At 37.4% G+C, this 17,141-nt stretch overlaps 1 protein-coding gene across 1 annotated transcript in view; it reads left to right on the top strand.

Moving 5' to 3' along the window:
• Positions 1-17,141, top strand: part of csmd3b (CUB and Sushi multiple domains 3b) — a 507,791-nt gene that overhangs the window by 478,356 nt on the left and 12,294 nt on the right. Inside the window, exons 60-64 of the mRNA XM_073858336.1 lie at positions 2,554-2,727; positions 5,004-5,177; positions 10,599-10,672; positions 13,915-14,026; positions 16,460-16,639. Of these exons, the coding sequence (XP_073714437.1) occupies positions 2,554-2,727; positions 5,004-5,177; positions 10,599-10,672; positions 13,915-14,026; positions 16,460-16,639 (714 nt within the window). The remainder of the gene's footprint in view (positions 1-2,553; positions 2,728-5,003; positions 5,178-10,598; positions 10,673-13,914; positions 14,027-16,459; positions 16,640-17,141) is intronic.

The raw sequence follows: 17,141 nt of genomic DNA, 5'->3' as shown, positions 1-17,141 counted from the left end.
TAAAAACATGATTTGCGGGTGCTTTGGGGTGAATTTAAGCATCGCAACAATTCACTGGAATAATTAGGGAGAACCAGCACATATGCTTTTTCAGAAAGCTAGAAGGCTGAAATTTGGATATGTTTTTCTCAGAGCTTTACAAAATCTTATACAGTATTCACATGAACTCCCTGAAAATGTATATTTAAAGAGATACTGCAACCTTACATTGACTCTTATGCTTAAAGGCTAAAACTTTAACATGTTCATCTCAGATCTCTCCTTTAATTAGATGTTTATTAACTCTTTCCCCTGCAGCGTTTTAAAAAAAAAAGTTGCAAGTCAGCGCCAGCATTTTTCATGATTTTCACAAAAGTTTATTGCCTTCCAGAAAATTTTCTTCATTAAATACATAAACATACAATATTACAAATGAAAGAACAGACCCTCTGCTTTCAAACAAAAATCGTTTTATCCTACCTTCATTGGTTCTCTTTTAATCACCTCTCAAATATGGGTAGGTTTCTTTAAAAATAAAAAATTTTAAGCAAAAAGCTGAGATAATTCCATTTTTGTCAAGGACTTGATAGAGATCAGATGCAGAGCGATCTTTAAAACATACACAGAGTTCTTTCTCTTTCACGTGAGGCATTACTTACGTGTTGTATAAGTTGCGGAAGTGGTGGATAATAGCGGTATTGTGGAAAGCCGGAAATTCTAGTCATTGGCAGGGAAGCGTTTTCTCTTATTGACGAGTTAACTATAGTGTACATTACACGAGTTAACTCGTCAATGGTGGGAAAAGAGTTAAAAATAATTTTGAATAGTTTGTCCAGGAATCTAGTCAGAATTTGAGTCTGATACCGCTCCATTGGGCTATGATTATAGGGTGTGTCTCAACCGAAAAATGCCTCGGCGCTCAATTGGATAGACCTACAACCAATCAGAGCAACGGAGTGTGTGACGTATGTTGAAATGGCGTCTTTTGCAGCCTGACCGAACTGCTAGTTATTTCGCTACAATGACACTAACATTATGATTATACTAAGTCTGAGTTAGCGAACGGACATCGACACCTACTATGTTTACAACATTTCATTTATATCATTATATTCATTTTTACAACATTGTAAGTATTTACTAAGTCATACAGTCAGACTATCTCTTACCATTTGTATGTTAGGTGAACTTCATCCACAACGATACCCATTACGTTGGCTTGAAAAATATCGGAGCCTAGCATGTCCCTCCACTTCTTATTCAGCAGCCACGATTCCGGGCTTCCGAAAAGAAGCTGGCAACGACTGATAATTATATCCATCTCGTCGTACATGCCGAGTTGACTCGCTGTGATAACCATTTCAGTTGCTTCTTTAACTTGGTCCTCCATAAGTGCGACCAAAGGAGAAACAACAATGAATGACAATAGGGTTTTCATGTCCCGTCTTCATAGCGATCATCGGAGCTAGCTGGTAAATCAAACTTTTGTCGAATCCCGTAGGAAGGACGGCAAAAACATTTTTCCAATGAACAAATCGGCTGGCACCCAGGGTACCAGGAATCTCCACTGTTGGGTGAACAACATAAAGAATTGTTGACACACTGCCATATTTATGCAAAGTAATTATTATTTTCAACCCAGCGTTGGGTCAAAAAGGAACAAACCCAACCGTTGTGTTAATTAAACTAAGATTTAAAAATATATAAAATATTTATATTAAACCCATCAATGGGTTAAATCCCAACCATTGGCTGGGCTCGCCTAGCCTGGCTAACACCAGACCAGTCTCATAGAGAATGAGACATGATCTGGGAACCATATGCTAATTTTCTCATATTTGAGGTGGTTTACGAATGCCCAGAGCCGTTTATTGGGCACTACGAATGCGTCTGTATGTAGCTCATAGCCAATCGTTTCAGTTATACCAGATGATGTATGTAGAGCGAAATCAATTCAAATGAAATGAAATTAACCCAGCATTTTTTTTTTGGTGTATTTTGAATAAATATGGCAGTGAATCAATATACTCTGATTTATTTTTATATTTTCATATGTGAAAAGTTTTCATCTTCTATCACAAAAAAAGTTTATAGAATTATAAAAACATTTTAGTACTTTTTTGCTTATTTGATACAGCAATTGTTATTGATCTGAGAACAGTCAGCTATTGTGTCAGTAGGCGGTGACCCTGTTGTGTTATTCATATTGTGATATTTCTTGCCAACCTTGTTGCTATGATACATTTCTTCCATATTTAATCCATTAAAAATGGCCATTATTTAATGGCTACTAACAAGTTGCAATTTTGCTGCAGTGAGCCTTTAAGTGCCTCTATTTTTATAATAATATAATTCTTCATATAGCTAAATATTTTAATTTAAATATTTTTCTTTATATACGGTAGTCAAATATATAGTATTTTGTTTATATCTAATTTACTGTGCTTGTTTAATGTTTAGATATGTAAAAATGGTAGACAGTAGAAGCTTTGGTAATGTGATGTACAGTTATAAACATACAGCACACACTGTTTTTCAGTATAAGCTGAACCTCTATTTAAATTCCCTTTTTAGCCGTCACATGTACAGCTCCTCCTCCCATCTCAAATGGCCTGCTGGAGGGCCGTGACTATGAGTGGGGCACCCGCGTGAGATACAGCTGCTCCCCAGGCTACGAGCTCTCTTTCCCTGCCATTCTCACCTGTGTGGGCAATGGTACATGGCGTGGTGAGGTTCCCCAGTGCTTGCGTGAGTATTGTACTACTCTATTAATATTAATCAAAGTGTCTGTTTCAACCCTGCAGGTGCTTGCAACTCCATGCATGCCAATATTTTTCCAAAAAAAGCAGCTTTTTTAGAAGCAAGTAGAAATGTATTGCTTTGCTTGGCTTTAGGTTTGTGAATCGTACTGTATTTGCAATTGGCAAGAATGATCAGACGTTGACTGATTGATTACATTATTACTGAACACATAGGTCAAAAGTTTCAGACCTCCAGTGGTTCTTTTGGATTAGATAGCGGTTTTCATTTAGTGCACTAGGCAAGGTGAGCTATGCATGCTGTTGTATGACCTTTTGGATATCATGTTTACATCCAGTGGCAATTTAAGTGAAGTAAGTGAGGTACCCTTTAGCCTTTAGTACATAGGAACAAAATCATCCTGTGGATAAAAAGTGTTGCGCTTGAGGAAGAAGTTGTACCTCTGACTTTTTTCATACAGTATTATTTTATCTTGACAGCATATCTATAATTCATCAGGAAAAGTCAAGTTTATCGTGCTACAGTAGATCCCTGCCAGACTCTGAGCAGCATATACATGATGAATCGTTCTGGTGACGTCCACCATGCTATTGATTAATTTTTTCCCTCCGGAGACCTATTGCTCTCCTGACTGTGGCTAATGCTTACCCATGGCTCCTGCATCTCGGGACTTTTCCCAGTATTCTTTGGCTATGTTCTGGAATAGCATGCTGATTATTCTTGCTATTACTTCTGTATACCATGTATGTACACTAGGGCTGTCACGTTATAAAATTTGGCTGACGGTTAAAGGTGAAGTGTGTAACTTTAACAAGGATCTCTTGACAGAAATACAATATAATATACAAAACTATATTATCATAATGAACCGTTATGTGTTTATTACCTTAGAATGAGCCGTTTTTATCTACATACATCGAGGGTCCCCTTACATGGAAGTCACCATTTTGTGCCGCCATGTTTCTACAGAAGCCCTTAAGGGACAAACTTTTTTATTAAGTTGTCTCCGACAATGACATGTTTGTCCTGTGGCAGCTGTAGCTTCTCCATGTGTTTCGGTGAACGGTGGACTGAGCAATTCACAATCTCACTGCTAGATGCTGCTGAAATGTACACACTGCACCTTTAATTGTCTAATAAATTGACAATTAATTGCCTGTTTAATTGCTTTGACATTTAATTCTCATACATTTTTTGTTTGTTCAATACACATAACACATATTTCAAAGTAATTATTTAATGAATATATCTTTGAAGAACTGTAAATTCTTTATAAGAAATAAACACAATAAAGTGTTCGAAAAACAACTGAAAATAAAAATGCAATGAAAATAAACTGACTATACCAGAACAGGCCTTTAATAGTAGCCAATCCTACTAAGGTTGTATTAGTACTGGACCACATGTCTGTAGTGGCTGCAAAAAAATCAATTCCTTACAGATCCTTAAGAATAGCATCCTTCACTTCCCTAAATTTGAAATTGCTGTTTCAGAAATGTATGTTTTACCTGGCAGTTCATACAGTTTTGCAGCATTGCTGTTTTTCCACTGTACTGAATGGCTTTGCAATATATTACGTTACACTGTCAGTTAAGGAGCGGCATCTGATACGGTCTCGTTTATACAGGCCTTGCAGCTCCCCCTTGTGTTTTTAAAGAGATGTGCAATCATTGCGGTGATCTAAAATCATCGCAATGAGGTCAAACAATCGCGCTGAGACGATTATTTAATCATTGTGACAGCCCTAATGTACACAGTACATAATATTTTATTCCACAATGCAGTGTGTTTGATTTGAATAAACCAGATATATACTATACATGTAAGTAATGCCGCCTACCATTTCACTGTAATATTCAGTAAATAGTAAGCTAGTTTTCTAGTCTCAAACTATTCCTCATTATTCTTTTTGTCATGTTCTCCCTTTCGGGGACATGAAATAGTGGATATTAAAGATACAGTGACACTTTTGTGTTTTTGTTTGCCTGGTTGTTAAAAAATTGGCTTCTTTATTTCATTAAGCTGAACTCTGTGTTGTCTGTATTGTGGGACGCGTATTATAATGTGCACTTGGGGAAAAGCAATAATAAAAAGACAAAATTCAAGATAGAATAAAGCGACTCAAACCCTTTTGAGGATAGTATAAAGCATGGTTATTGTCTTAAAACTATAAAGTTTTCAGCATCATGCCTAACAACAGATTAAAATGAGTGTATGCTAATTATTCAGCCGAATTAGTTTCTTTCTGTTCTCTGTGTTTATAGCTAAATTCTGTGGGGATCCAGGCATCCCTGCCTTTGGCTCCAGAGAAGGCCGTAGTTTCATCTACCAGTCAGAGGTTTCGTTTAGCTGCATGGCCCCCTATATCCCAGTGGGCAGCACTACGCGCATTTGCCAGACTGACGGCACCTGGAGTGGATCCCAGCCTCGCTGTATAGGTAAATGAATCATACTGTAAGCGTGTTTTCTTGGTGAATTTTATGACCCACCTAAGATATCGGGCCTGACAAAATAGTATTTTACCTTCCGGCATGTTTATTTCACTTCTGTCTTTTTATTCACATGCTCAAAAACCAAAAAATTTTATGAATCACTGTTATGTATGTGTGCGTAGCGTGTGCAGAAATTATTCTGTCCCTCTTATAAATGAGCTTATAAAAGTCCTATGGGTTGCCAAATATTTCATGCCTCTGTGATTCTGTGTTTACATAAGCAGCAAAGTTCTGAGTGTCAAAGATGTAATATTTCATTTTAACGTAAAGTGTAATTTTACTGTCCTTTTTACAAATGTACCCAATACAAGCAAAAGCCGAAGCAATTAGGGTCAATTAAGTCATTTTGGCAGAGTGTCTCTTGAGTCTTTCACGGCTGAATTCAGCGGAGCCTCTAAAGTCAAGAAAATTAAGCTAAGTGGTCAGATCTCGCACTTCGAATTTCAAGTTCTGCCTCAAGTAACACTTGCCTGTAACTCTAGACTCTAAATCTTATGATTACCACCCACAACCTATTTTCTTATTTATTGCCCAGCGCACAAACAAGCTCAAACGTATTTACTCTGAAGAAATCAATGCCCTACCACTGCCCTGTCAGACCAGGCCAGTGCTGCTCCAAGCGGTTGGTAAAATTATGGCTGGGAAGAGCAAAGCCGCTCTTTGTATTGCCCTCTCAGTGATGGAAGTGGCAACAGTTGGCGAGTAGAAAAGCAAGTTACGGTATGAAGTGTAGGACCAAAGCTAAATCGCATCAACTTATTAAACTCGCTTCTTCATTGCTGGCAGTGATAGATATTGAGAAGGTTTTGCACCTTAACTTGATCCCTATGACCATCTCAGACACTGGTGGACTAAGATGTTTCCTGATCTAAGTTACATAGCCAAAAAGTTTACCTGAAGTTTAACAACTAAAGAAATAAATGTTACCTCAGGTTTTTAAAATCATGTACATTCACATAAGATGAGGACTTTACTAATATAAGCTATTTTATACTACATACATATGGCCCATGGTGAATTTGTTGAATTCACCATGTAATATTGAAAATATTGAATTTGTTCAATAAAATATTATTTAACTGAAAGGGATAGTTCAATAAAAATGAAAATTCTGTCATCATTTACGCACCCTCAAGTTGTTACAAACCTTTATGAATTACTTTGAACACAAAGCAAGACATTTTGAGCAATGTTGGTACATGTAACTAAACAGTTTTGAGCACCATTGACTTTCATAGTATTTTTTCCCTGCTATGGAAGTCAATGATGTCCTGTTTCCTGCTTGACTACAAATATCTTCCATGGGGTTCAGGACAACAATACATTTATACACGTTTGTAACAACTTGAGGGTCAGTAAATGATGACAGAATTAACATTTTTGAGTGAACTATCCCTTAAAAGATAAGGATGTGGTCGAGTATATGACAAAAAATTCATTGTCTTTTAAATGCCACATATTATGCCCATTTTAACAAGATGTCATATAAGTCTCAGGTGTGCTTGGAATGTGTTTGTGAAGTTTCAGCCCTCACAGATCATTTGTTATAGCGTGTCCAAAATGTCCCTATTTGGGTGGGACCAAAAAAGCGCTGTTTTCATGTGTGTGCCTTTAAATGCAGACAAGCCACTGCCCTCATTCCCTTACCAACACACAGTGAGAGCTTTTGGTTAAAAATAGATCTGATTCTTGTGAATACAGTCTGAGACAATAGTATCTTTAGACACATTAGCGCTACAATGTGCTAAAACACATTTTAAAAAGATTTTGCTTAAAATTAACCAGTCAGTCAGTGGCTGTGGTGGGACTTTGTTTGTGTGATGTCACATTAACAAGAGAATCAAAACAGCATGTCTAATGAGACTGCTTTGGTTTAATGGGATAAAATCGGAGGAGTGGGTGGATTTTTTTTCATTGTCAACACACATTTATCTTCAAACACCTTGTAAAAGCGGATTTTGCATAATATGTGCCCTTTAAAAGAAAATAAACCTCATATAAAATAAATGTAATACGTAGCTTGACATCTTAGAATTACAATGAGCATTTTTTAAAGGTTAATCACTAACAATTTGTTAAAAAAGAAAAAAAATTGTCTGGGTTTTGTACTCTCTTTATGGAAAGCAAAAAAGCGAAACAGGAAAGGATGCAGCCAACCACTTCCTGCTTGTATTTCAAGATCATCTTAGATCTCTTTGGGTGCGTCTCAATCGGCTTCCAAGCTCCTGAGGTCATGAATCACTATATCATATACACAGGTTTGGGTGGGGTGACCATACGTGCCATTCTTCCTGGATGCGTCTTGGCCAGAATTTCGGGTGCGTCTTCCGGAAGTCTTATTTGTCGACCGCATACGTCATTATTATTACAGAAAAGCAACCGTTACTTTTTAAGTAAGAATAAAACTACAATTTTATGTCTTATGTTTTTAACTGAATGGCGTATGCGGTCAACAAATATGACTGTAGGAAGACGCACCGAAATCCTGGCCAGGAGCACAGGAGAATGGCACGTATGGTCACCCTAGGTTTGGGGACTGGTATAGCTCACTTCACATTAGGGCACAGTAGTGTTGTAGTCAAGACCACCTAAACTGAGACCAAGTCAAGACCAAGACAGGCCGAGACAAGACCAAGACTTTAAAGGGTCGAGACCAAGTCAAGACCAAGACAGGCCGAGACCAAGTCAAAATCAAGACCAGTGCAAGTCACTGCATTAAAACACTTATGATAAAATGTGGAATATGCATATGATTAGGCACTTGATGTCTGTGTGTGTGTGTGTGTGTGCGTGCGCGTGCGTGCGTGCGTGTGTGTGTGTGTGTGTGTGTGTGTGTGTGTGTGTGTGCTATCAGAGAAGTTGATAAAATAATCAAAGGCATTCCAGATATGTGGGACTGTATCTTTGTCTATAAGCAAATGAAAGTGAACAAACACCAAAGAGCTGAAATCAACTTAACCATTTATTCTGAACTGTCTTTCCATGGCTTGCCATCCACTTAACACAATGCAGGTGTTTTTAGTAATAAAATTAGAAAAATTGTCATTGGGAGAAACTTAAACAATGCTTAAACAATGCCAACATCATATGCCAAGCCTGAATAAACTGCATAAAATTATTGATAAAAAATACATTTGTGATGTGCCATCAGGTCTTGACCGGTCTTGAAATAAAATTCTGAGTCCTCTTTGTCTGAGACCGAGACGAGACCGAGTAAAAATGTGGTCGATAGCAAGACGAGACCAAGACCTTTAAAAAGTGGTCTTGAGACCGGTCTCGAGAACTACAACACTAGGGCACATTCTTATTTTTCTTTGACATGACTGCTTAAGTGCTTTGTTATAATTAACAGCTGTTATTCATCAACAAACGGCAAACCAAAATCTCTCTGACTTAATTTTTTAAACACATGTTAAAGTATATTATTAAAAACACTTTTACATATCCATGCATACATTTGGAGCAGTATTACATTACATATGAAGTAGATTGTGATCCCTTCATGTTTAACAATGTGTGTTTATATCAACTAAAACAGATTTTTGTCTTTTCAAAAGTTCTGTTACGTTAATGAAGTTTATTGAGTTGACGCACGCGATTTCGGTTGCAGAGACTAGTTTGTGCATTGCATTGTGGGAAGTTTTAGGGAAGGAACATTCCAGTTCAATGGAAAGATGTTGCGATTAAGACAACCCTTAAAATGGCCGACTCCCTGATCAGTGCACTGACTACTTAACAAGGGACCTGATTGAAACACAGCCATAGTTTCTTTCATTCTCTTTAGGGAGTTGCCATATTCACTCATAGTTCATTCTGCATGAAGTATAAGCTCTTTAAGAATGTAAAGATATTAAACGAATTAAACTGTATTCAATATTTATTGTTTTAAAACCATAAGCGCTATTTAACTGCTCTCCCTGACTTTATTTCTTATAGCTACATTCATTTCTCCATATCTCATTAACAATGACTCCTTTCACTGTCCCCTCAAGTACAGTGTTTATCTGATTAAACCCCTCCGTTTATATAACCATGAGGGAGCTCTTCTCCTAACATCAATAGCTAAATACATCGATAATTGTTTTTAATTGAGCAAGTAATTGAATAATTGGTCCCAGATCTGTGAGGCCATTATGGAGGAGCTGTGAACAGCCAGCAGGAGATTTGGATGAGCTCAGTACATTTTCCGATTGGCATTTTTAAACATTTACTGTGTTGTGCCAACACAAATGTCAGCCAGGGCCCCAAAGCAGGTGTAATCATGTTTTATTATGGCCTATTATTATAACCTTGAGACATCATAAAAATATGAGGGGAAATTAGGTTTTCTAAAAGGTTTGTGTGTACATGCACAAAACATGCATATCAATATTCTAATCAAATTTTCTGTTATTAGTTTTACACAGTTTGCCTGTAAAGTGCATTAATTTTTTTCTACACTTTCATTGTAAAGTATGTTTTCTAGGTGTTTAATATAAATGCATTCTTGGACATACTACATACATCATATTGCCATTGTCCCATGCGGTCTTTAACCTATGAAATACTGGCAACAGCCGCAAAAACAATTACCTGTTACCTGGCTCTCACTTCTTCACTTTTTATATCTGATGGTTCCTTATGGGAAAGCAAAGTGTGCACTGATTGCCCACTTCAGAATCTCAGCAGAATCAATATGTCATGTGGATATTGTTCTCCTACTATATCATAAGACCTCTTCTCTCCTATATCATAAAGCATCCTACTCATTTCATGTACTACCTCCGTGTACCGTGTAGCATACTCAGGCGCAGGCCGAAATGAGGCTGATATAAATGCATGCCTTTTTGAATGTGCTAGTTTCTTTTTTCTATCTGCAGCTATTTTCCCGATGTGGCAATGCAGTCGGATATTTTCCATGTGCCGATCCCATAATATAAGTCTCTCGCTCGAAAGGGGTTTGTTGTGTAAGCTTTGCAGGTTGTCCTGTCATTTGCACGCCTGCATTGAACCAAGGGTCTCTGCGTCAGCTCGAAAATGTGCTCCACATCCTAATTAGAGAGCAGCACAGCTGTGTTGAAGCAGTTCACCGCTGCGGCAATACTGCCCCCTACTGGGTCTCCAGAATAAAACCGTTACGACACTGCTGCAGCACATAAACGGACAACATCCATAAACATCGCTATTAGTCAGGCACAGCACTGCTCTGACAGATGTGTCTTGGCACATGTGAAGGGCAATGTGGAACGGACTTATAAAAGTTTTGAGAGTTATAATGCAATTTTATGTTATGTTGTTGAGTAGTCAGTTGTGGCATATGAGGAGATATTTATTTAAGAGAAATGACTGCATATTCATTTTTTCTCTATCTTTACTCTCTTTCCACAGAGCCGACTCGCACGACATGTGAGAATCCTGGTACACCCCGATATGGCTCTTTAAACAGGACCTTTGGCTTTAAGGTAAGAGGATATACTTCCACTTTGTCTGGGAAATATGCTAGTCTATTTCTTTCTAATGCTCTGTGTTTGTAAGAACAAAGTATGCATGAATTCACTTGACAATTGCATTTTTTTTTTGTATCTGTGCTGAATGAAAGTGTTTTTATTCTGTAGATTTTAACCTGTGTAGTACAAAATGAGTCATCAATATTGTTGTATTCATTTTTTTATGCATACAATTTTATGTCAATATTTAGGAGTAAACTAAACTCGACTAAAGGCCACAAAAGAAATGTTTCCTGAAATGAAGATGTTCATTCATCAAAAAAGGCAGTCTTTAATGATTTCCACCAAATGGCTCATAGCTTTTCTCAGACACACGCAAAGTGCCTCTCCATCCACTTTTAGATCCTCTTTTTCCCTCACATCCACTACAAAATATTATTGCTCTTAAGACTTCGATGTAGAACCACTCTAGAAAATATGCATGAGTGCAAGAAACACTTAAATAGAGGAAATCAACTTCAAATTTATAGTAGTATAAATTAAACTGTTTTTCTTTGTCAAGGAAGCGGGAATAGAAGAATATGTGGTACAGGAAAAAAATGCATTGGGAAGAGCATTTATCCCAAAAGTGTGCAAACATTAGGAATTCAGGTTGTATTAATATCTGAGGTCAAAACCAGCCGAGGCTTTATGAAATAGCTAAATATCAGCCACTCCATATAGGTACATCATTCATCCGGCCTTAAGAAAAAGGAGCGAGTCAGGCGCTTTTGCTTTCGGGAGCTTAATGATGTTAGAGTCGGCTAGAGGAGATATTATGTGCCCCAGATAAGCTGCAGAGGCTGTGGCTCATCGGCCGCGTTCACTGCGAGCAGGGTTGTGCTAATCAATTAATGTGCCAAGCCCATGTTTTAATATTTTACACACCTCATGAATATCCTAAAGTAATGCTGGATCCCCAGTTGTATTAAAGTCCCTTTAGGGAAGCTGCGTCGCTAGGTGGCCATGTTTGCAATGCCTTCGGGCAATTATTTTAGTCATAAAGTCCTGTCTACTAGAATAGAATAGGTAAAGGCAGATATTTCTAAAATCATGTTCTAAAATCACAAATAAACAACAACTGTACCATAACTTTTGATCCTTAAGCTTTTATCAAGGTCATTTCAGCTATTGAGCATGCACACAGGTTGGCAACCGCCTCATGGGAGTCAGATTCCCGCCCCCAGTGACTCAACAGTCTTTATCGATTAATGATTGGTTCTTGTAATTGGAAGGCGGGACAACCATCTCCAGAGTGTTCATAATAGAGGGTATGCATTGATGTCACTTTTCCACGTGACCACGCAGGAGCACGCCCTGTTGAGTGGCAAACGTTCAACAAAATGGCTGGTTTTCATAGGGGCTGCTGCAAAAATGCCAGTAAAACTGACTTTTATCATCTTAAATTGAATTTAGTTGGACTTGATAGCATCTGTGCTTTATTAGGGTGTTTGTATTGGGAAAAAGTTTACTTCACTACATTCTAAAGCATAGAATCATACTGTGTACTTTTTAATATTGCATATTAAAATGTATTTAATACCTAATTACATTAAAATTGTGTAGTTTTACTTGAGTAAAAGTACGTTCATGTACTTAAATATTAAATGTAAAACAGAAACTTGTATTTATGAAATGTAATAGAGTAAAAATTATGATAATATGATTTGGAATGTATGTTTTCCAAAGAAAAACACGGATAAAATACAAATACTTTTTTTATTATAAGTGCAAAAGATACAACAGATAGTTACGTAGTAAACAACAAAAACAAAACAGACAACAAAAACAAAAACAACAATTGTGACAATGATTTGTTCTGCTCAATGATATTATAAAAAAATTAATAGTAAATTAAACTGATAATAATACAGATGATAATATTCTTATGAAGCAATGATAATAAGCAAAATAATAATAATAATAATAAATTAAACGGATAGTAATACATATTTGGGTAGTAATAATTATAAGAATAGTAATAATAATAATTAGAATATCATGTATATTATGCAATAATAGTATTTACAATAATAATGGTAATACCAATGATAATTCTATGGATTGTTATGGTTTTAGGATTGTTTTTTTCCTAATCCCATTATAATAACTTAATAATGATAAATAATAAACAATGATTATTATTAATAGTAATGATTATTATTAATAGTAATAATTGTAACAATACTTTTTTGTAAAAAAACAGCGACAGTATTAGTAATAATAATAATAATAATAATAATACTAACAACTACATCAACAACATCAATAGCACACATACCCAACATATACCACACCAATCCAGACTTCTGTATCAGTGTTTGTTTCTTTTTCTTTCTCTTCTTTTTGATTCATGATAGAATGATTAATTGTATATGTAAATATGTCTAAGCTAAGGTGGTGCATTAAAAGAAAGATGCAGTGCATTAAAATCAGCATGTGGTGCATTAAAATCAATACATACAAATACTTTTAAGTAGAAAGTAAAACCTCTGTAAAACCTGTGGTCTGTGGACGTTGACATGAACGATCTATTTACTTCTCCTTTCGGTGTTTTTTGTCAGTCTGTAAAACGATTGCTCCGAATTCTTGTTAAATCTGTTAGTACAGTCTATCGCACAACAGCTTAATCCCATTTAGACGCGTTTTCCCGTGTTTTCGCTGATTTCACACTGTACACAAATGCTGCCGCTCTGTCTTTTGCCACTCAGTGGGCGTAACCCCAGTCATTTTCGCCGAAGGTGACGTCACATGCATACCCTCTATTGAGCATTACATTGTCCCCCATAGCAGTGCTCAATCTTGTTATATCCAATATCTATGGTTGTGCTCGCTGGTCGCGTGACCTTGGTGATTATAACATGCAGTCTTCCAGCAATTTTGCATGAGAAGTGCTACCATATATTACAGACTTAAGTACCACTTTACATCACTAGTGGTCCGGAAAGGTCACAGTGACTTTCTACACTAAGTGCACACACTGATGATTACATTAGACCACATTGTACAATATCCCTTAACATTATCACAATTACACTTTAGCAGAAGTAGAAGTGTGAGTCTGGGAGCTAGTTGGGGTACAGTGGTGCAAAATGAACCTTAAAGATGTGAAATCAATCACACAGTTCCTTTATCTTAAATTGTAGAGCGAGGTGCATTTAATGCCAAGGTTATGGGTTTGATTCCTATGTGGGTGTGATGTGTTTCTTGTGGTATAGGTTGGAAGCATGGTGGCTTTCCAGTGTCAGCCCGGTCACCTGTTGCAAGGATCCACTACCCGTCTCTGTCAGGCTGACCTGACCTGGAGCGGAGCACAGCCAGAGTGTATCCGTAAGTATCTTCTTTACTAAAAAGGGCAGGTGCCGCACTCATAGACATCTAGTGGAATGCAGGTGAAGTTTTCTCTTTTTGAAGAAGCTAGACATCGGCTTCACTCCTTATGTTGACTTAACACTTTAAATGGTCTTTTATTTTTGGCTGCTCTTTAATCTCATGGTGCATCTGATCTGATCAGATCTTTTATATTTGTCACTTTAAAGGGACACTCCACTTTTTTTGAAAATATGCTCATTTTCCAGCTCCCCTAGAGTTAAACAGTTGATTTTTACAGATTTGGAATCCATTCAGCTGATCTGCAGGTCCGGCGCCAGCACCTCTAGCACAGCTCAGCATTATCCATTGAATCTGATTAGACCATTAGCATTGCGCCAAAAATATTTTTTTCTTATTTAAAACTTGACTCTTCTGTAGTTACATCTTGTACTAAAACTGAAGGAAATTAAAAGTTGTGATTTTCTAGGCAGATATGGCTAGGAACTATACTCTCATTCTGGCATAATAATCAAGGACTTTGCTGCCGTAACATGACTGCAGGAGGTGCAATGATATTACGCAGCAACGGAAAATAGTCCCCATAGTATCTTTCAATAGCAGGGGACAATTTTCGGGCACTATGTTATATCATTGCGCCTCCTGCAGCCATGTTACGACAGCAAAGTCCTTGATTATTATGCCAGAACGAGAGTATAGTTCCTGGCCATATCTACCTAGAAAACCACAACTTTTAATTTTCTGTCCATCTAAGTACACAATGTAACTACATGAGAGTCAAGTTTTAAATAGGAAAAATATCGAATCTCTTTGGTTATTTTTAAGTGCGATGCTAATCGCCTAATCAGATTCAATGGATTATGCTAAGCTATGCTAAAAGTGCTAGCGCCAGACCCGGAGATCGGCTGAATGGATTCCAAAACAGTAAGAATTAAACGTTTAACTCTAGGGGAGCTGAAAAATGAGCATATTTTCCAAAACAGTGGAGTGTCGCTTTAAAGGTGTTTCAGTATCTTCAGTATATGTTCTCTGTAAATCTCTCACATACCCCTGACTTACAATCTGTAGTGAGTTTAGATCATAAATAGGTGAAGATGGTCTGACTACACAATAGTAGGGCTCGTTTTAACATCATGACAGCTTATCGACAGAAGCTCCAAAGTCAAGATCGTCAAAGCAGCCTGGAGAAACAAAAAACAGCTGGTTTCCAATTTCACAAGACAGATTGCCATTCAGTTCAAGCATTTCAAAAACTAATTACATTACTACCCCGAAGTTCTGTCATTGTTTTGCATTAAACAATGCGATGGCTCGAAAGAAACAGGGCTACGTTCACTTAATTGTAAGTCTGTGATAAAACGGCATTTGCGTGTTTGCACCTCATCACACCATTTTGTTCCCAAAAATAATCGAGATACGTCCATAATTACACACTGTAATTTTGTTTACACGGAGCAGTTGGCTACTCGCAGAGTCGAGATGAGCGCTAAATCATCTTTCTCATTCCCCTTTTTCATTTTACATGGAATTAGATAATGACCGTCCTCCGCTAGATTTGTTTCCGAGCAAATCATCTACAGCTTGCCTTGTCCTGGGAATATCAAATGGACTGCACTGGACACAGTTTATTAATGTTATGTCAAGTTTAACCATACGTGAAGAGTGAAAGAAGGCTTTGGAATACTCATTAGCATAATTACTATAGTAATAACATTTATATTACACCGGCGTCTTAGGTATTACTGTAGCTCCAATCCAATTTCTCTAAAAGGCATGATTACTTTCCTTTATTCTGGGCAATGCTATTGATGGATAGAAAGCCTTATCAAAGTCATGGATAAAAGAATGAGTCCAGTGCACTGAGCCAAAGCTTCAATTCGACTACTTTTGATCAAAGTCAGAGCTGTTGGAATGACTGAGTGAGCATCGGCTGGCGTTTGATCTGCTGGCGTGACAGGTATAGGTGCGTTCCCTTTAAGTGCCGTCTGCCGGCATGCATCAATGTCCCCTATGCTAGATGTTCCTTCAACTCTCAGCCGGCTTCTGTAGGCACAAGAACACGTCCATGTCAGCTACTGAGAAGTAGCGCAAAGAGACAGACCACGCCGTCTTAAAGTTCAAACTTCATTTTGATTTTGCCCGTTGAAGTTTGAAGCCTGATTTTTATGGGGACAGAGACTGTTCGCTGAACTAACTGAGACTGGGTCGGATTAATTCTGTTATGCAATACATATGTGTCTTAATATAATGAAGAAACTATTAGACTGAAATCATGTAAGTTTAAGCACAATATTTCAAATAAAGTAACCATGGAAAGGTTTTGAGTTATTTGTATAAAATACTTGAAAGAAAAATAAATGACTTGACCGTACTGTCATCTCTTGTTTCTTCTTTCCCATTATTCTGATTTTAATATTTTCTTTCCCTTTGTAGCCCACAACTGTAAGCAGCCGGAGAGCCCTCCTCATGTTGATGTTGTGGGGATGGATCTACCCTCCTATGGTTATACACTCATCTACACCTGCCAAGCTGGCTTCTTTTTGTCAGGGGGCTCTGAGCATCGGGTCTGCCGGTCCGATGGAACCTGGACTGGGAAGATGCCTGTGTGTCGAGGTATCAAAGTCTTAACATTGTGTGCCAACAGAAGCAACATTTCTATTTACTGCTGCTTACTGAATAATCCCATCAGAGGCGTACAGTAAAACATGCTTTCTTAGGTTTTTGAGCCAGGGTATTTTAAACGCAAAAGATATCATTAAAATGTGTGATTAGTTTAGTTTTTTTTTAAGGGGTCTGAAATGGTGAGGCAGAACAAATCCATTCATGTCTACTGTAAATATAGTCCTTTAAAATCAAGTTACACCCACTTGCTTTTTAATGGAAAATTTTGGCGTTGTCTCTCACCTTTATGTCATGTGACACTTGTATGACGTTTTTTCTATATACAGTGGTGTGGAAAAGGTGTTGGCCCGCTTCTTGATTTTTTTGCATGTTTGTCGCACTTTAATGTTTCGGATCGTCAAACGGATTGGAATATTAATCAAAGATAACACAAGGGAACACAATATCCAAACACACATGGCCCTGTGTGAAAAAGTGCTTGCCTCCCCCAAAA

The sequence above is a fragment of the Misgurnus anguillicaudatus genome, chromosome 20 (assembly GCF_027580225.2).
Source record: "Misgurnus anguillicaudatus chromosome 20, ASM2758022v2, whole genome shotgun sequence".
Classification (NCBI taxonomy): Eukaryota; Metazoa; Chordata; class Actinopteri; order Cypriniformes; family Cobitidae; genus Misgurnus; species Misgurnus anguillicaudatus.
This window is presented reverse-complemented; position numbering and strand designations above follow the sequence as displayed.